At 56.7% G+C, this 19,323-nt stretch overlaps 1 protein-coding gene across 1 annotated transcript in view; it reads left to right on the top strand.

Annotated features, from left to right (window-relative positions):
- CROCC2 (ciliary rootlet coiled-coil, rootletin family member 2) overlaps positions 1–19,323 on the top strand; it is a 56,694-nt gene that overhangs the window by 10,322 nt on the left and 27,049 nt on the right. Inside the window, exons 9-19 of the mRNA XM_077758291.1 lie at positions 9–190; positions 514–713; positions 2,231–2,413; positions 2,851–2,995; positions 3,305–3,451; positions 3,646–3,750; positions 12,016–12,209; positions 15,431–15,558; positions 16,012–16,160; positions 16,677–16,853; positions 17,925–18,038. Of these exons, the coding sequence (XP_077614417.1) occupies positions 9–190; positions 514–713; positions 2,231–2,413; positions 2,851–2,995; positions 3,305–3,451; positions 3,646–3,750; positions 12,016–12,209; positions 15,431–15,558; positions 16,012–16,160; positions 16,677–16,853; positions 17,925–18,038 (1,724 nt within the window). The remainder of the gene's footprint in view (positions 1–8; positions 191–513; positions 714–2,230; positions 2,414–2,850; positions 2,996–3,304; positions 3,452–3,645; positions 3,751–12,015; positions 12,210–15,430; positions 15,559–16,011; positions 16,161–16,676; positions 16,854–17,924; positions 18,039–19,323) is intronic.

The following is a 19,323-nucleotide window of genomic DNA, read 5'->3' as shown; positions in this document are numbered from 1 at the left end:
CCCAGCAGCACTGACGGCAGCTGGGAGGCCCCGTGTGGCCACGGCCCTGAGCTCTCTCCCCTCCATCCCTTCCTCCCTGGACCCTGAAGGTGGCCCAGGCAGACGCAGGGGGCCCGGAGCCGGCCTGGAGCGGCGGCCCGGAAGCCCGGGAGGCACAGGGCCGAGCGCAGAGGCCCACGCNCTGGAGCAGGTGGGCGGCCTCGGCCACAGGGGCCCCGGAGGCAAAGCTGGGGCCTGGCCTCCACCAGGCGCCGCTATGAAACCCCGGCTGGAGGTGCTCTTACGGTGCCTGCACGTGGCTCACCCTGAGGCCACAGGAAGCGGGCCTGGGTGCCACAGAGGGGAGCCAGGGGTCTCTGAGAGGAAGGGTCTCCACATGGCCTGCCCCCAAGCCCTACGGCCCCAGGGACGGGGCCCCTGTCTTAAGTGCATCCCTTCGGGGGGGGAGGGGGCGATCTGTGGTCAAAGGCCTGCCCAGGCCAGAGGGACTTGGCGCACCCCCTCCCCGGGCAGGAGCTGGCATCCTCCCAGGCCGTGGCCACCAGGCTCCAGGAGCAGCTGGCGGAGGCCCAGCAGGAGCTGCTGGCCTCCCGGAGGTGCCTCCAGGAGCGGACGCAGGACGAGGCGCAGGCGCACCAGCACCTCCTGCGCGAGCTGGAGGTGCAGAGGCGCGAGGCGCTGCACTGCAGGGCGTCCCGCGAGCTCTTGCGAAGGTGACCGCAGGGCTGCGGGGGGCGGGCCGGGCAGTGCCAGCCTGGGGGAGCTGCCCCCACGAGGCCTGCCCGCAGGGCAAAGAGGGCCCACCCCCAGCACGGAAGCTGCCCCTGGCAAGCCCCTCCCTTGGCCTGGCCTTGTCCCCGCAGCCCCCGCTCTCAGTCCCCCTCTCTGGTCTGGGGCCATCTGGGTGGCCACTGTCCAGGACGCAGCTTCCGGAAGCCCAGGCTGAGCGTGTGCCCTACACCCCGCCCGGCTCCTCGGAGTGCAGCCTGGCCCCCCTTCCACGCTCTCTCCTACCTCCCGCTCCCCCCGACTCACAGGACTTCTCCCAGGGGTCAGAACTGGCCCGTTCATCCCCGACTCCCTTCTCTCCCGTCGCTGGGGTGGCCTGGGAGCCCTCCTGTGTGGCCTGTGGATCCAGTGGCCTGTGGTGCCGCTGGCCATGAGGCTTTCTGGAAAGGGCTTCCCCAACCCCCCCCCCAAGCCAGCTGTGGGAGCAGCAGGTCCTGGCGGGAGGGGCCGGAGGGCTTCCGAAGCAGCCAGGACAGGGCGCGGGTCAGGGGCTGCGGTACAGCTTCCCGGGGAGGCCCCTCCTCTGGGTGGCCTGGCGGCCCTCTCTGCCGGGACAGAGCTCTGAGGAAAACCCACCCCTTCCTCTAGAGGTGCCCAGGGAAAGGCCGGCAGAGGAGCAGGCCTGGCGGGGGCCTGGGGGGCGGGGGCTGCGGAAGGCGCCCCGGAGGGTGGACGCCTTCCCGGGGCAGACAGGAGCAGAGACGGGGAGCGCAGAGCCCCACCGCGAGCAGGGTGAGGCTGATGCGGGCCCCCCCTCCCAGAAGCGGAGAGGGGCGGGGCCCCAGCGGCATTGGCAGCGCACCGCCTTCTAAACCTGTGGCCTGGGAGGGCTGGCCTGGCTGCTGGGGGCCANAGGGGCCGAAGCCAAGGGGCACTTGGGAAATGGAGGCTTCGGGGGCCAGGGCCTGAGGAGCAGTGGCTAAGATTCAGACTCCCAGATGGGCCCGGGGGTGGTCAGCCAGCGAGCACAGCTCTGCACAGGGCGACAGATCTCAAGGACCTGGGGCCCCGGTCAGGGCGAGGTGAACAGGACAAGCAGACGTGGAATTTGGGGAGGGGTCCCTTCCTTCCGGCTGAGCTCTGCAAGGACTGGCTGAGCTTGGCCCGTGGTGGCAGAGGGCTGAGCACAGGACCCACCAGCCAGCAAGACCCTTGAGAGCTTTCCGGGCTCACGGAAACCTCCGGGAAGGGTCAGGCCCGCCAGGGGCCACCGCAGCAGGGCAGGCTGGCCTGGGGCCCCGAGGCGCCTGGATCTCTCCTGCCCCCACCTCCCTTCCCCAGGCTGCTCCCCCGAGCGGCCCCCGGGGCCGGGCGCCCACCTGGCCCCGCCCACGCCCCTGGCACCCGGCCTAGGCTTGACTATGCCCAGCAGTGTCCCTTGGCTCCCTTCCCTGGACCCACGTCCTGGGGCGGCCCCAACCTCTGCGTCCCCTGCTCCCAGAGAGAAGAGGGCTCTGGAAACGGCGGTGGAGGAGCTGAGGGCCAAGGCGGCCGGTGCAGACGCAGAGAAGCAGAGGCTGGAGGCCGAGAGCGCCGGGCTGCACGCGCGCCTCCTGCTGTGGGCCGAGCAGAGGGAAGAGTTGGTGCAGCAGGCAGAGCAGGGCCGCAGGGAGCGGGAGACCAGGTGGGCCGGGCCGGGGACCCTCACGCCCCTCAGCCCCAGGGTCCCCGGCCACCAACAGGGCCACTCGTCTCCCAGGCTCATCTTCAGGAGGGGGCGGCTGATGGGACAGCGGGGCAAAGTGTTCTCCAGACGTCCCGAGGCTGGGCCCTCCCGCCACCCCCAGGGCAGATCTGCCACGCGGGCCCAGGAGAGGCGGGGGCCATGAGCCGTGCGTGCCCAGGTGCCCACAAACACGCCTCACCCAGGGTGTCCGGGCATGGGCCAAGGGCGCCACCACGCCCCACCGCCAGCCCTGAACCCGGACTCAGGAACCGCCTGGCCCTGCGGGCGCCCGCTGGGCTGTGAGGGACTTGCAGGCCACCACCCCGCCCGCTGTGCCCTCCCGTCTTGCCCTGAGGTGCCCTCACACTCTCTGCCCTCTGGTTTCCGGACCTCAGTCAAGGGCGCCTGGAGCAGCTGGAGGAGAAGGTCTCAGGGCTCAGGAAGGAGCTGGTGTCGGCCCAGGAGGCGCTGAACTCGGCCCAGCTGCAGAGGGACGTTCTGGAGAGCGAGAGGGAGGGTCTGCGCAGAGCCCTGGCCCGGGTACGCCCGGCCGCCATCGGCTCCCGCCCAGCTCCCCCACTCGCTTGTCTCCTCCCGCTCCCGCATCCCCAGCGCGTCCCCGGAGTCCCCGGAGCGGACAGTGGCCTCCGGGGCCCCAGACGCGGGCACCGGCCCACTCCCCCGGCCACGCCTGCTTCTCTGCGCCATCTCCCTTGGCCACGCTGCCACCTCCCCTGGCTGCAGCCGGCCTGCCCTGGGGGCCATCGGCTGCCTCAGAGGCCTCCCCACCCTGTCCCACTACAGCTTGCACACCTCCACCCCGCGGGGCTCACTCCCTCCCCACNCAAGGCAGAGGCCGGCAACACTGACCTGGAGCTGCTCGTGACCCGGCTGAAGTCTGAGGGTGTGAAGCAAAGGGACTCCCTGGCCAAGATGGCTGCCCTGACGGAGGGGCTGGCTCGGGACAAAGGCGCCCTGGGCCACCAGGTCCTGCAGGTGAGAAGGGCCCAGGGTGGCCGCGTGGCCGCTCCCAGGCCCCCCTCGCGACCTCCTCCATTCCCGGGTGGACAGCGGTGTGGGCGGGAGGCCCCACGGTACAGGGGAGCCCGCCATGCCCCTGGGACTGAGGGTGCGAGGCGCGTGGTGCACGGGCCTGGACACGGACCCCTCCCTGTCCCCACGGGCGGCAGCTGGAGCAGGAGCGGACCGACGCCCGGGAGCGGCTGGCGCGGGCAGAGCAGCAGCTGGGGGCCTGCGGGCGCCTGGAGGAGCAGCTGCGGGGGCAGGTGGGCCAGGTGAGACGTCCGCGGGGCTCTGGCTGCCCCCCCGGGGTGTGGAGGCTCACACGGCACCCAGAGGTCCAGCGGGCTCAGGGCACCAGGGACTTGCGGTGCAAAAGCGCGAAGCTAACCCACTTGGCCAGACTCAAAGCCGGCTCCTAAGTGGGCTTCCCGGTGGTGGTGGCAGCGGTGGCGGAAGGGGGGGTGGTAGAGGGCAGAGACAGGGGTGGGGGCAGGGGGCTCTGCAGAGGACGCTCACAGGGGGCCTGTGCCTGCCCCCTGATGCCCACACACGTAGGGGTCAAAGGCTGCACGGTTTTCCCGCTTTGTCTCGTTCTCTCCTCCGGGACCACGTCCCCACTTGCCGTGGGCTCGTTCATGACGTGTGCATCTCGCAGGCTCTGGCCCAGCGGGGCTGCGGAGCGCCACTGCAGCGGCTGCTTCCTCCCAGCCCTGCCGTGTTGCCCCGCGTGGAACCCTGTGCCCGCAGCCCTGCTTCCCTGGCGGCGTTCAGACGCTTGTCCCGTCTCCTGGGGACTCGGTTCAGCCTCCCTCAGCGCGGGCTCCCTCCCGTCTCTCCCCGTCGCCCGCTCCCCTTCTTTCCCTGAAGTGTGGTTTATGCTCAGGGAGCCGGTGCGCGGTTCAGCGGGTTGTGACAGACCCAGGAGACGTGGACGGTCTCCCCGGGCCCCGGGGTCAGCACCGCCACAGGCAGCCTCTGCCCTGACGCGCTCCCCGGCGCCCTGGCTTCACCTGTGGCAGAACGGACCGTTTTGTGTGCACCTTCTGTCTCGTTGGGATGTCTTCACGAGCAGTCAGGTTGTTAGGTATATGCAGAGCTGGGGGGCTGGGGGGCTCGACAGCAGAGTAACATTCTGTTGTACAAATAATAAACCACACTCACTCACTCACCCATTTACTTGCTGCAGACATTTGGGTTGTTTCCGGTCTGGGGCTGTAACGGACAAGGCTGCTGTGCACACTGGGGCACAAGTCATGCACATATTTGGGAGTGAAACTGTCGTGTGCTAGGTGTGTGCTGAACTTAATAAGAAACTGCCGAGCAGCTTTCCAAAGAGACTGTATTACTTTATTCTACCTCCGGCAGCGTGGGGTTGGGCGAGAGGGCGTTCCAGCTGCTCCTCAGCCTTGTCAACGTTTGGCATCATCCGTTTTTGCTCTTTAGCTATTCTCATTTCCTGGGTAACAAATGATGTTGAGCACATTTTCATGTGCTTATTGGAAATTTGTAGACCTTATTTTGCCAAGTGTCTGTTCAGGTCTTTTGCCCATTTTTATTTAGCTTTTGTGTTTTGGCTACAGACATATAGGAATTCTTCATATATCTTGAACACGAGTACTCTGTCAGATGGATGTACTTGGAAGAGTTTACTCAAGTTTGTGACTTGCTGACTCATTTTCTTTTTCTTTTTTAAAATATTTTTATTTATTTCTGAGAGAGAGAGACACAGCGTGAGCAGGGGAGAGGCAGAGAGAGAGGGAGATACAGAATCTGAAACAGGCTCCAGGCCCTGAGCTGTCAGCACAGAGCCCGACGCGGGGCTCGAACCCACGAACCATAAGATCATGACCTGAGCCGAAGTTGGACACTTAACCGACTGAGCCACCAAGGCGTTCCTGCCAACGCATTTTCTTAGTGTTGTTTTTGATGGACAGAAAATTGTAACTTTGGTCAAATCCAATTTGCCAAGTTTAAAAAAACATACGGCTAGTGTTTTCTAGGTACTGTCTGAGACATTTCTGTGTAGCCCAAGGACAAGAAAAGACCCTCCTGTGTTTTCACCTAGGTCTTGTGTGTAGGTCTATGGTCACTGCACCTTGATTTTTCTGTATGGCAGTGGTTCTCAAAGTGTGTTCCCCAGAGCAGCAGCAGCAGCATCTGGGAACCAGATAGAAATGCAGATTCCTAAAATGCCTCACCCAGAACCAACTGAATCAGGGGCACCTGGGTGGCTCAGTCAGTTATGATCGCACAGTTCGTGAGTTCAAGGCCCACAGCAGGCTCTGTGCTGACAGCTCAGAGCCTGGAGCCTGCTTCAGATTCTGTGTTTTCTTTTCTCTCTGCCCCTTCCCCACTCACGCTCTGTCTCTCTCTCAAAAATAAATAAACATTAAAAAAATTTTAAAAAAAACCCTCAAACCCTGACCGAATCAGAAACTCCAGGATGGGTGGCAGAAATCTGGATTTCCAGGAACCCTCCAGATGATTCTGATGCATGCAAAACCATGACTACCACAGGTATGTCGTGTGAAGTAGGCACTGAAGTCTGTTATTTTTCAGACTGAGATCTGATTGTTCCAGCACCAGACTGTCCTTTCTCCCTTGAATTACCTGAGTGATTTGTTGAAAGTAAATCAATCATATATGTGTGTATGTGTGCACAGATCAGATTGTCAATCTGTGCAAATCAATCTGTTCATTCTTTCCCCAAAACTACACTGTCTTGGTTACTGTAGCTTTTTATAGTAAGCCTTGAAATTAAGTAGTGTGACTCCTCCAATCTTATTCTTCTTTTCCAAAATGTTTTTGACTGTTCTAATTTTTTTACATATCCATATACATTTCAGAATCAGCTTGTGAATTTTGTCCCCCTACCCCCAAACCCTCATAGGTCCTTGACTGGGATCGTGTTGACTTTATAGGTCAGTTTTAGAGGACTGGACACCTTCACAACATTGAGGTGTCCATCCACGAAAATGTGGTATATCTCTGTTTCTTTCTTTACTTAATTCTCTTAGCTGTGTTTTGTGCTCGGCTAGGGGTCTTGCACACGTTTGATTAAATTAAATCTTGAGTTTGATATTATGAATTGCCTTGTTATTTTTCTAGTATTCATTGCTAGTATATAGGTTACAGCCTCATCTAGGAACTTTGAGTCGTGACCTTGACTGATTCACTCGTGAGTGCCAGGCTTTTACATGCTCGTAATTATGGCATTTGTGAATAGCCCAAAAAAGAATAGTTTTACTTTCTTTCTGATTGATCTCAGTGACTTTTATTTCTTTTTCTCTTGATGCACTGACTAAACAGCCATGGAACAAAGTTGAGAAGAAGAGGTGAGAGTGGCTGTGTTTCCACTGATCCCAGTCACAAGGAAGGAATTCAGTTTTTCACCATCATGGACGAGGTTCTCTGTAGGCTCTTCACGGACGCCCCTTATTACACTGAGGATGTTCCTTTCCATTTCTAGTGTGCTGATGGGGTTGGTGTTTAAATCATACATGAGTTTGATTTCTTTTTTTAATCTTTTTGTTGTTGTTGTTTAATGTTTATTCATTTTTGAGAGAGAAAGAGAGACAGAGAATCCAAAGCAGGCTCCATGCTCTGAACTCTCAGCACAGAGCCTGATACAGGCCTTGAACCCATGAGCCACAAGATCATGACCTGAGCTGAAGTCGGATGCCCAACAGACTGAGCTACCCAGCCGCCCCAAGTTTTGAATTATTTTAACAGCTTTTACTTTATAAAATGACCATATCATTGTTCTCCTCATTCTGTTAATGTGGTGAGTTATAGGGGCTAATTTTCTTAATGTTACACCAACCTTGCCTACCTGAGATAAAGCCTACTTGGTCCCAAGTTAACAGCCTTTGTATATGTTTTTGGATTCAGTTTAATAATATTTTGTGAAGGATTTTTGCATTGATATTCACGAGGACTATTGGTCTGTGATTTTCTTTTCCATAGTGTTTTTGTCAGATTTGGAACCAAGGCCTCATAAAAGAAGTTGGGAAATGTATTTATTCTTGAACATGTTTTGACATTGGTGTTTCTTCCCTAAATCGCAGTAGGATTCACTAGTGAAAGCATTTCAGTCTGGCGTTTCCCTTATGAGAAAAGTTTTGGTAAGTAATTCAAGTTCAGAAACAAATGTAGGGTGCAGGTCTGTTAACTCATGTGGCCGCTGTTCTGCTCTCTGTGCCTTCATTCCCCGTGTGATTTCTTGTTTGACCTGTGGCTTATTGATGTACATTGCCTAATTCCCAAATATGGGGATTTTCCTATGTTTGGAAATAACCTACTTGTTACCCATTTCTAATACAATTCCATTGCAGTCAGAAAACATACTCCATGTTATTTGAATGGATATAAGGTGCTGAAGCAGGTTTTATGGCCCAGTGTATCTTGTTGAGCATCTCATGTTCATGTGAGAGGGGTGTGCACCATGCTACTGGCAGATGGAGAGTCTGTGAGTATCAGTTAGATCAAGTATTGTTTAAATCTTCCATGTCCTCACTGTTTTGGGGTTGTTTTTTTTTTGTTTGTTTGTTTGTCTTATTTATTTATTTGGTTTATTTGACTGGTTGTTTCNATTCCATTGCAGTCAGAAAACATACTCCATGTTATTTGAATGGATATAAGGTGCTGAAGCAGGTTTTATGGCCCAGTGTATCTTGTTGAGCATCTCATGTTCATGTGAGAGGGGTGTGCACCATGCTACTGGCAGATGGAGAGTCTGTGAGTATCAGTTAGATCAAGTATTGTTTAAATCTTCCATGTCCTCACTGTTTTGGGGTTGTTTTTTTTTGTTTGTTTGTTTGTTTGTCTTATTTATTTACTTGGTTTATTTGACTGGTTGTTTTTGTCCCCTTGTTCTAATAATTAGTGATGGGAAGGCATTAAAATCTCCATCTATGATTGTAGGATTGTCTATTTCAGCCTTTAGTCCTGTTCATTTTGCCTCACATTTCGAATTCCTATTATTAGGTGTATACACACTTAGTATTTCATGCCTTCATGATGCATTGAATTGACTTTTCATTGTTTTAAAATATTCCCTCTTACCTCCTCTTTTTCTAGATACCTACTTTTTGTGATATTGATTCAGCCACACCAGCTTTGTCGTGCTACACATTTTCATTATATATCCTTCCATAAATTTACTTGCAATTTGTCTGTCTGTGTATTTAAAGTGTGTTTCTTGTAAAAATCATATTGTTGGGTCTTGCTTTAATTTTACTCTAGCAGTCTAGCAATTAGTTGGAGGGTTTGTACCATTTACATTTAGTGTAACCATTGATATATTTGGTTGCAGCAGCTTGGTATTTGTTTCGATTGGTCTCATTTAAAAAAAACATTTTACTTTCCTCTACTCTGGCCTTTTTTGAGTTAGTTGCATACATGTAGTATTCCACTTTATGTTCTCTGTTGATATTTCTAAGCTATGCTTCTTTTCCTTATCCTTTTATTAATTACTCTAAAATTATGATATGCCCTGTTCATATTCGAATAATATTTTACTACCTCAAAAACAGTTTAAGACCCTCCTAGCAAAGTATTACATTTATCCCTCTCATCCTTTGTGCTCTTGATGCTGCATATTTTGTTTCTACATGTGTTCTTATAAACCCTACAATATATTATTAATATTTTTGCTTTAAACAGTCACTTTAACTACACACACACACATACACACTTCAGTTATCTGGCAAAATTCTTTATCTTCATAAGTATGTTAAGTAGATAATCTTAAATCTTTTTCTGATAACTCCGACATCTGGGCCCCCTAATGGCTCTTTCTATTGTCTCTCATCTCTTGGTTTTCAGTAATTTGGTCTTGCCTCCTGATATGCATAATAGTGCTTATTGAATTAGACTTTATGTTTTTGTAGAGATAATTTGAGGCTCTGAATGAGATCAACTTTTTCCAGAGGGAATTTGCTTTTGATTTTGGGAAATCAAAGCAGGGACAGATCAGTTTCGGATCAAGCTGGTGTGTAACTGGGTTTCAGCCTTTTGTGAGGAGCAATCTATTTCTGGTGTCCCCTGGGGGATAACATGGCTGTCCCGTGCTCCTAACTGGAAGTGTCGGGTGTTGACCAGAGCCCCCATGTTTTGGTGAGTCCTAACTGCAGGTTTTGTTTTCTCAATTCTGTAAGATTACCTGAAGTTCTACCTGACTTCTCAGACTCTAAGCTGCCATTTCTCACTCACATTTATGGTCCCTTGACCCTGTACTTCTTGGGAGTTATTTAAAAAAAAAAAAAAAAGGAATGCAATTTAAAAAAACAATACAGAATCTGAGATTCCCCTCCTCTCTGACGTTTTCACCTCTCAAACCCTGGCTGCTTGGTTGCTTTGAACTCCAGGTTAGGTCTCCCTAGACTTGTAAGGCCACTGAAACCATAAGCCAAGTTCCCAGTCTTTTAGCCAAGGCTTTAACCGTGGCTGCCAAGGCTCTGCGCCTCGCACTACCTCGGAGTTGGCGGATACCTCAAGGAAGACATGTGATGGGGTGTCGGGCTCAGTTGGATCCACGTCTCCTTGGGTCTTGGCCACTTGGCATCTCTTAGGCCCCCATACAGTTATGTTGGGCGTACGTTGTATGGATTTTCTAGCTGTTCCAGGTGAGAGGGTTGGCCTTCAACAACCTCCCTCACCAGTATCAGAAGCAGAAAGTTCTGGTCTCTATGTTTGAAGAATGTTTTTACTGGCTATGGAATACTAAGATAGCCATTATTTCCTTCAGCATTTTGATGAATTCATCCCACCATCTTCTGACTTTCATTGTTGCTGTTTGGAAGTCAAATGTCAGTCTTATTGTTGCTCATTTTAAGGCAATGTGTGTTTTCCCCTGATTTTAAAAGACGTATTTCTTTATCTTTGGTATTCTGAAACTTTAGTATACTCTGTGTGACCTTTTCTTTGTATTTATCTTACTGGAAGATTATGGCTCGTTTTAAATCTGTGGCTTGATGTATTTTAGTAGAATTAGGAAACTCTTGTGCAGCATCTGTTCAGATATTCTCTCTCCTCTCCTACTGCGACTCTAACTGTACAGATGTTGGGCCTTTTAACCTTGCCCGTCTGTCTATTCACTCTCTTCTGTGTTCTTCCCCCTTTTTCTCTTCACGATTCAGTCTGAACACATTCTTTTATATCTTCCAGATTATTAGTTCTCTTTTCTGTCTAAGCCAGCATTGAACTCATATAGGTATTAATTTTGGTTATTGTATTTTTAAATTATATTGTTTATATTTAGTTTCTAGTTCTGTTGTGAAATTCTGCATCTTGCTACCCATCGTCTTGAACATTTAATCACAGCTATTTTAAACTCTGCGTCCGACAGCTCTAATATCTGGATACCCAAGAGGGCAGGGAGGCATCAGTGTTTATTTTCTGTTCTTTCATGTGGGTTTTTTTTTTTTTTTTTTTTATTGCCATATGATTGTGTTTCCTGATGTGGCTGGCAATGTTGATGAAATGCTAAATATCATGGGTAAAAACTGTAGAAATAACTTGAGGACCTCAATGACACTATTCTTACTTTGGTCTGGCAAGCAGTGACGTGAATGGTCACCATAGTTCCTGGTGAGACTAAAACCACCAGTCTCTTCCTAAAGAGACTCAAACCTGAACTATTTTTTTTTTTAAAGAGAGAGAGAGAGTGTGAGCAGGGGAGGGTCAGAGAGAGAGGGAGACACAGAATCTGAAGCAGCTCCAGGCTCTGAGCTGTCAGCACAGAGCCCGACGTGGGGCTCAAACTCACAAACCGTGAGATCATGACCTGAGCCGAAGTCGGACGCTTAACCGACTGAGCCCCCCAGGCGCCCCTCGAACCTGAACTTCAGAGGTGAGGAGAGACGGCCTACTTCCGGTTCAGCACCACTGCCAGGTGACGTCCTGCAGCGCATACAGCTCAGGCTGCTGTGTCTGTCCCGGCCCCTCTGCTAGGATGGCTCTGACCTTGACTTTTCATTCCCTAAGGCCAGAGCACTGTCAGAAGCTCTCCTTGGCTTCTCGATGTCTCTGCCAAAACTTTTAAGTCAGCAAATCCCGAAGAGAGAAGAGCTACCGAGTGGCGGGCTCGCTGCTCCGACTCCCCTCCTCCGAGGCCGCAGCTGCCTTGGCAGTGCTCTGAGGCTTTGTGCCGATTCCTGGGTTATGTTCCATCCAGATTCTTGAGACATCCTTGACCCAAGTGCTGGTCCGCAGCACCCTGGTCTCCAGCCACCTTCTACTGCCATCACTGTGTGGTGTTTCCTGCGCCCTGGGCCCCCGTGAGCCGACCCAGGTTACCATTTAGATAGGCAGCCGGCTCCTCCCTGGGGGTGCCCGGTTCAGGACTCCCCCACCAGGGCCACAGGAGCGGGGGCCCCTCTGCTGTGAACACACGCGCCCGTGTTCTGGCTCCAGTCTGTCCTCTGTCTGCTCTCCTGTCCCTCCGAGCCATTCTGCACAAAATTGCTTCTGTTCCCTTGAGAGGCCCCTCCCGACGCTCCCACTCTCTGCTGCACTGTCCCTTCCCCCTCCTCTAGGTCACAGGCAAGAAACAGGCCCTGGAAGAGGAGCTGGCCCAGAGCCTGCGGGCCCAGGGGGCCCAGAGGGACGCGCTGCAGAGGGCCCAGCAGGAGACGGAGGCTCTGTGCGAGGAGCGGGCCCGGCTGCTGGCCAAGCAGGAGGCCCTGGCGAGGCAGGTCCAGCTCGCAGCTGAGGAGGCGGCCGACCTCAGGTACCGGGGCCCCAGCAGGGGCCACTCGGCCTCGCCCTCGAAGAGCCTGCAGTGTGGCCGGGACAGGCACTCCCTCAGCGACCGTAGGGCAGCGCAGCGTTACGTCTACAAGGGAGGGAGGCTGTGAGTGAGGCGCAAACGAGCCTGGTTAGGAGGCGCGTCGGGAAGAAGTGAGTCCAGTGGGTGTCCTGGGACGGCCCTGCCGAGAGAGGCGGCCACGCTGGCCAGGTGGCAGGGCCCAGAAACCCAGTCCAGACTGGCAGAAGGAAGGCCTGGGATGTCCTGCTCGTGGATCGAATTTCAGGGCCCACATGGCGTCAGGCAAGGCTGGATCCAGGTGCTCCCACCGGGCTGGCAGAGTCCTGCCTCTCCCGGCTCAGTGCTCTTAACTCAGGCGGTTTTGTTCTCAGGCAGAGTCAGGATGAGAGGCGGCAAATGGTCACGCCAGCACCCACCCCCCTGCACCCGCAGACATAGTGTCCTTCTCCCCACAAAACCCAAAAGCTGCTGTCATTGGCCATGTTGAGCCACTTGATACCTCAGAACCAATCCTGGGAGTCGTACGGCTCAGCCGGGCAGGCTGGGGTCCCACGGCCACCCCGCAGCCAGGCGCGCGCCAGCCAGAGGCTGAGGGCAAGGGCAGGGCGAGCCTCAAAGACCAGCAAGGGCCGCTTCCGAAGACGTGACACAGGCACCTGTAGCCCCAGAGTGGGGCCCCGTCGCCCGGTATGCGGAGCTGGCTCCCCGGCCTCTGCAGAGATCCAAACGCTGGTCCCCTCTGCCACCACACCTGCGGGCTCCCTCGGGGACGGAGCTCCGGAACGTGGGTGCCACCGGAGGCCTGTGAGCCCCAGGTCCCCGCCCACCCTCACAGACAACCCTCTTTTGCAAATGAAGGCTCGCCCAGAAATAGGAACGGGAAACCTCACAAAGGCGGGCTCAGGGGGAGCCCTCCCAGGCCCCACGGGTGCGCAGACAAGCGGGGGTCAGAGGCCCCTGCCACCTGCCGGCGTCTGCTGCCCGGGTCGGGGCCAGGGGCCAGGCCGAGGCCTTGACAGCCCGCGTGGTCCCCGCAGGCTCGGCCCTGACCGCCGGGCCCAGGGCCTCTGCACACGGGCAGCCCTGTGGCCCCAGACAGTCACCTGCTCGTTAAACAGCACTTTACGGTGACCGCTCGGAGCCCCTGGTGACAGGGCGGCTGCTGGGGGCTTGTTCTGAAATCACAGTTGCTGGCCCGGGCCTCCTGGCCCCCGTGCTACGTGCGGCTGGCTCCGTGGGCCCGGAGGGGCCGACCCGCAGGCGTGGGGGGCCCCGGGCAACGCTGACACCGCCAGAGGCGAGAAGCCCTGCTTCAGCCTCTGCTTCTCCCACGGTGCGCTGATGGCAGAGGACCCGGGTCTCAAGGCCCCCCAGCCCCCAAACCCAGGCACCCACAAGGCTGCAGGGCCGGAGGGGGTGCTGGCTTGCTCGTCACCCGGCGACACGGGGCAGGGTCCGCGGGCATCTTGCCACACCCTCGCTGGTCACGCCGGGCCTCTGCTCCAGGCGGCTGAGCTGCTCTTGGGCCCCCACGGAAGGGGAGACTGGACATGCCCTTAGCGTCCCAGGCTTCGGGGTGAAAGAAAATGCTGGTGTCTGAGTGACAGAGAGCAGAAGGGCCCCAGCTGCTGTCTGGGAGGAGGTGGGTTCAAGGTGTTGGCGAGAGCANAAGTGAGGTTTCTGGGCTCTGCAGGCAAGAGCGAGCCCTGGATGGTGTCGACGTGCCCAACCCCCCCCAAGGGTGGCAGCCGTGAGCAGGCTCCCCCGTGGCCCCTGGCCCTCCCCGAACCCTTGCCTTGTGTGGGGCTGCGTGTCCGCCATTTGTGTTCACGTGAGCATTTTTGTCTGGGTGTTTGTGCTGGGTGCACGTGTGCCGCCCATCACCCTGCACAGGGCCGAGCACAGCAGCATCCACACGCTCACCGGCAGGTTGACGACTGATGGCCTGACTGGCTGTCCCCTGACAACCCCTTCAGGCCGCTCCCGCCCCCTCCCCAGGAGAGAACGCCGCTCCGAGCTGCAGGTGTTTTCTGCACACTTGCGTCTGCACGCAGGGAGACACCGCGGCAGCTCTCGTACGCGGTGCAATCACGCTGTGCGTGCCGTTGCGCTCCGACACATTGCTTCTTGGAGAGAAGAGAATAGAGAAGAGACTTTCCTCATCCTCGATAACAGCGCACTAGACACACCATCATTTCTAAGACATTCTGCCGCGTATCGGCATCGAAGCCAAGTCCAGCCGGTGCCCATATAAAGCCACAGTGAGCACCCTTGTACGGGCATCGTTGGTTCCTGTGTATTTCTAAGGAACTGACGCTTGGGAGTGGAATTGCTGGCTCAAAGATAGGCACACCTTACATGTTGAAATTTCCTAGTCTCCCCTCCACAAAGAAAATGGTCCTCACACCCTGGCAGCACTGAATATAAAGATTATTTAAAGTGTCAATCTGATGCGTAGTCAGTAACACCTCATGGTTGTGATTTGAATCTCCTCAAGTACGAGTAAGGTTGAGAAAATTTTATGTTTTCATTCCCCCTTTGTGTTTTCTTTGGGAGTAACAGTCATTTTTCTCATTTTTCTGTAGGATCAGCTGACTTTCTGTCATTGATTGGTAGGAGCTCTTTGCATATGATGGATATTAACTCTTTGTCCCTTGTCTTTTAAGTTGGTTTGCAAAATCTTTCCTGCTTAAGCCCCCAACCCCTTTAAGTGTATTCAGATCCTCTGGCCTCTTTATTTTTGTCTTCTGGCTTTTGTGTTTTGCTCACAAAGTTTATAAAATACCTTTATCTGTTTTTTTCTGCGGTTTTTATAGTTCTGAGTTGTTTATTTGTTGTTGTGGGTTTTTTTTTTACTTTTAGCTTTTTATTCCACCTGAAAGATTATTTTGTGCAGGGCCTAATTTGGTTTTGGAGATTTAAAATGAATGATGGGGTGTGCCTGGCTGGCTCAGTTGGTAGATCTCATGACTCCTGATCTGAGGGTCATGCGTTCAAGCCCACATTCAGCGTGGAGCCTACTTTAAAAAAAAAAAAAAAAAAGAGTTAAAAAAAAGAATGAAATGCTCATTCTGTTTATCTTCTGATTGGTGAGTCAGCCGCGGCGGGCGCGAGCTCTGCACCGTCCCTCCTGGGCAGGACCGCCTGGGTGACCTGCTCCACGGTCTGATGACTCTCTGCAGGGCTGAGAGGGACTCTCTGGAGAGCAGCCTCTTCGAGACCCAGCAGCTGGCGATGCAGCTGCAGGTGCAGCGGGAGCAGCTGGAGGCAGAGGCCCAGAGCATGGGGCTCGCGCGGGAAGCCCTGCAAGGTGCGCCTCGGCCGCTCTCTGCTCCTCTCTCCCCTTCGGTGGAGCTCAGTCCCCAGACGTGCCGCCCACACTCCCCAGTCCGCTGAAGGGGCATGAACACAGGCCTGGAGCCCGTGTGGCTGAACGGGTCATGCCACTATTGTCTAGGAGGGACGGGCACCTGCCCAGCCCGCCCTCAGGGCTGGGCCCGGGTGCAGAACTGGGTGCGGCCACTGGGTCAGCATGGTGGCTCCCCGCCCCGCCCCCCGCCCTGTGTGGGCCTGGCCAGAGCCAATGCAAGGTGAGAGTCTGGGAGACACAGCCGGGCACAGGGCCGTCGTCCCCACTGGCTCCGGCAGCCCCGGTGGCCGTCAGCTCGCGGGGCCGTCGCTCCGCAGGAGTCCGTGAGGGCCACGAGGGGTTCCGTGCGTGGCGGCCCCGCGGCCGGTCCCTGATGCGCCTGTCGCTTCACAGCGGAAATGCAGCAGCTGAAAAGCGCCTCGGAGGCGCAGGAGACGCGGCTGCGGCGGCAAGTGGCAGAGCAGGAGCGGGACGCGCAGGCGGCCCTGGAGCGCCGGGCGCTGGCGCACCGTGAGGCCCTGGCTCGGCTCCAGAGGGAGAAGGTCCGTCCCCGCTGGGCCGCCAGCTGCCTCTCACCCCCCAGGCGTCTGCCAGGTCCCACAGCACAGCCGGCCCGCGGGGGAGGGAGGTGCCCCAGGCGACCCGCGGCCGGGCCCCCAGGAGGCCTCAGTCCGCGCGGGCGACCCAGGGCCTGGGCTTGGCTGACCCGGCTGCAGTGTCAGGGCCGACAGCCGGAGGGAACTGCACCCTCCGTCTGAGCTGTCCCCTGGCCACAGGCCCCTGCAAGGCCCCGTTCCGTATGTCACCCGTCCCGTGAATGTGGAGGCTCGGGAGAGGTTTATGCGCCGCTGCGCAGGGACGGCCGATGGCGAGACCCAGCTCTTGCTTTCGTGTCGCTGTGTAGGGCACGGGGGTGGAGCTGACGGGCGTGGGCAACTCCTGGGCCCTGCCCTGTCCTGACGCCCCTGAGCAGGTCTCACTCAGGACCGCGGGTACCTGCTGCTCGTGCGCGTCCTGACCAGTGCAGTCCTCACAGCCTGCCCCTTGCCTCGGCCCAGGAGTCCCTGAGTCTGTCTCTGACAGACCAGAAAGAAGTGGCAGCTCACCGGCTGGAGCAGGAGAAGAAGCTGGTAGCAAAGAATGTGGCCGAGCGGGAGGCTCTGCAGGAGGAAATTCAGAACCTAAAGCATGAGCGCGACGCGAGTCTCCTCCAAGTGGAACACGAGATGCAAGAGGTGATGAGGGACTATGAGGCAGTGGGCGGTCCTCACACCCACCTCACCAGGCCTCCTCTGACCCAGAAAGAGGGCTAGTTCCAGGTCACTGCTGTTGCAGCTTCAGTCTTCCACAGCAGTCCAAGTAGACAGACATCCACCCACCAACTGATCCATCCACCCGTCCACCAATCCATCCGTCCACTAATTCATCCTTCCATCCACCAATGCATACAACCAGACATCCAGACATCCACCATCTATCTACTAATCCATCCACCAATCCATCCATCCATCCATCCATCCATCCATCCATCCACCCACCCACCAAACCATCCATCCATCCATCCATCCATCCACCCACCCACCAATCCATCCATCCATCCATCCATCCATCCATCCATCCATCCACCCACCCACCAAACCATCCATCCATCCATCCATCCATCCATCCATCCATCCATCCATCCACCTACCATCCATCCCTTCATGCATTTGACTGTCCCTCCATTCATTTATCATCATCCATCCATTTATTTGAATATCCATCCTTCTATCTATACACTTACCTCTCCTCCCACATACATGGCCATCTATCCACATATCCGATTTTCCATTCACACACCTAACCATACATCTATTCATCAATTTCTCTAAACATCCATCAACGATCCATGCACTCAACCATCCCTCCATGCATCCATATAGACTATCCATCTATCCAACCACTCACTTGACCATCTCTCCATCCGTTCATGTAAGCACCCTTCCCTCGGTCCACACACTCCGCCGTCCGTGCATAACCAGCACCTTCTGTGTCTGACCATCCAGCCACCTGACCAGCCAGCCGGTGTGCAGAGAACTGGCTGAGCACAGGCCCAGGAGCCGGACCATGTCAGAGCAGAAGGCCCCACGGGCCCGAGGCGGGACACCGGCTGCCTCCAGAGTGGTGCCCCTCCCTGAGCAAGGGTGTGGGATCAAGAACACACACATTCTGTTAGAGATTTAGCACCCAGCGTTCTGCTGCAGCCTCTCCTTATGGAGGCCGCCTGACCCTCACAAGCACGCCCCCCCGCCCCCCATCCCTTCCAGGCCCTGTCACTGAGAGAAGCAGAGATGAGGCTGCTAAGGGAAGAGCTCTTCGGAGCCATGCAGGAGCTGGGACAGGTGCGGCAGGAGGCCCAGAGCCAGCAGGAGCAAGCTGAGGTGAGCCCGGGCACCCCGCCTGGCGCCTGCATCGCCCAGCAGGCTCCAGCAGACCCTCAGACGCACCCGTTCCTTCCTGGTCCCAGGGCCACAGCCCCCTCAATCCTGGCCCCGTGGGTCTCAGTCTCCTCCAGGGAATGTCCAGTCTCGTGCTGGGAGGGGACAGTGCCTGGGTGGGAAGGGAAGGCCCAGTGAGCCGAAGCCGGCTGGGGGCAGGGGCTTCAGGAGCGAGTCCCCACCCCACAGCTGCCGGCCTGGCCAGAAAGTGGCCAGACAGGAGGGCCTGGGGCCGCAGTGAGCGCGCAGCAGAGGACAGGACCCAGCCCTGTGCCCCAGCCAGCCCCACGGACATCCAACCTTGCCTGTCTGTGCACTTGAGATGCACTTGGCAAAATGGAACTGCAGGAAATGTGCGGGAGGCGTCTGGGGCTGGCTCATTGGAGAGGCGAGTCCAAAGGAGAAACCAAGCCCGGAAAGGCCGGCGTTGTCCCCGAGGCAGACCCTCGCGGGGCAGGACCCCACAGAGAGTCTGCAGCCGAGCCAGGAGAAGGGGTCCCGAGGGACGAGGGGCAGGAGAGACGCCCACAGGTGCACTGAGGCTGCATCTGGCAGCCAGCTGGGGTCACCTGGGGCTCTGGACTCCATCAGGAGCCTGTGTCCGGGGAACAGGCCAGGCAGCAGCAACTGGGGCTCACCCACGGGTGGGGCTGGGCCCCGTGCTGTCTCCAGTGGAAGGCCTCAGCCTCCTTATGAAATGCAGTGAGTCGCACCGGTGTGGGCGAGGTGGGGATGAGCCCCCCACCCCCGCAGGCGGAGGCGGCCAGAGCTAGGACCCCACGGGGAGCTCAGGGCGGGGTGTCTGCAGCGGGGGTCAGGACCAGGGCCTGGGGCGGGGGCGGGGCGCCGGCCCTGAGCAGAAGCAGGCAGGGAGCAGCCCGGAGCAACGCGGGGCGCTTCCCACACCCCCAGGCTGCAGGCGGCCAGCCTGGTCCAGGGCCCCTTGTCCCCTCTGCCTCCGGCCCGTGTCCTTCCGGCTCCCGTCACCCACCTTTTATCCAGGAGACTTTGTCACTCTTCCTGGTGTGTCCCAGCCCCAAGGTCGCGGGGTGAGATGCTCCCCTGGCGCTGAGCGAATGACTCGGCGAGTCCGGGGGTGAGCGTGCGGACGGAACACGGGCCGCGGTGCCTGGCCCAGAATGCGCGTGGTGAGCAGCAGGCGCTGCCGCTGACTGCACCTCTCCAGCAGCAGCGGGCGCCGAGACGCTGGGCCATGAGGAGCCAGGGA

Source organism: Crocuta crocuta, unplaced genomic scaffold (genome assembly GCF_008692635.1).
Source record: "Crocuta crocuta isolate KB4526 unplaced genomic scaffold, BGI_CrCroc_1.0 scaffold290, whole genome shotgun sequence".
Classification (NCBI taxonomy): domain Eukaryota; kingdom Metazoa; phylum Chordata; class Mammalia; order Carnivora; family Hyaenidae; genus Crocuta; species Crocuta crocuta.
This window is presented reverse-complemented; position numbering and strand designations above follow the sequence as displayed.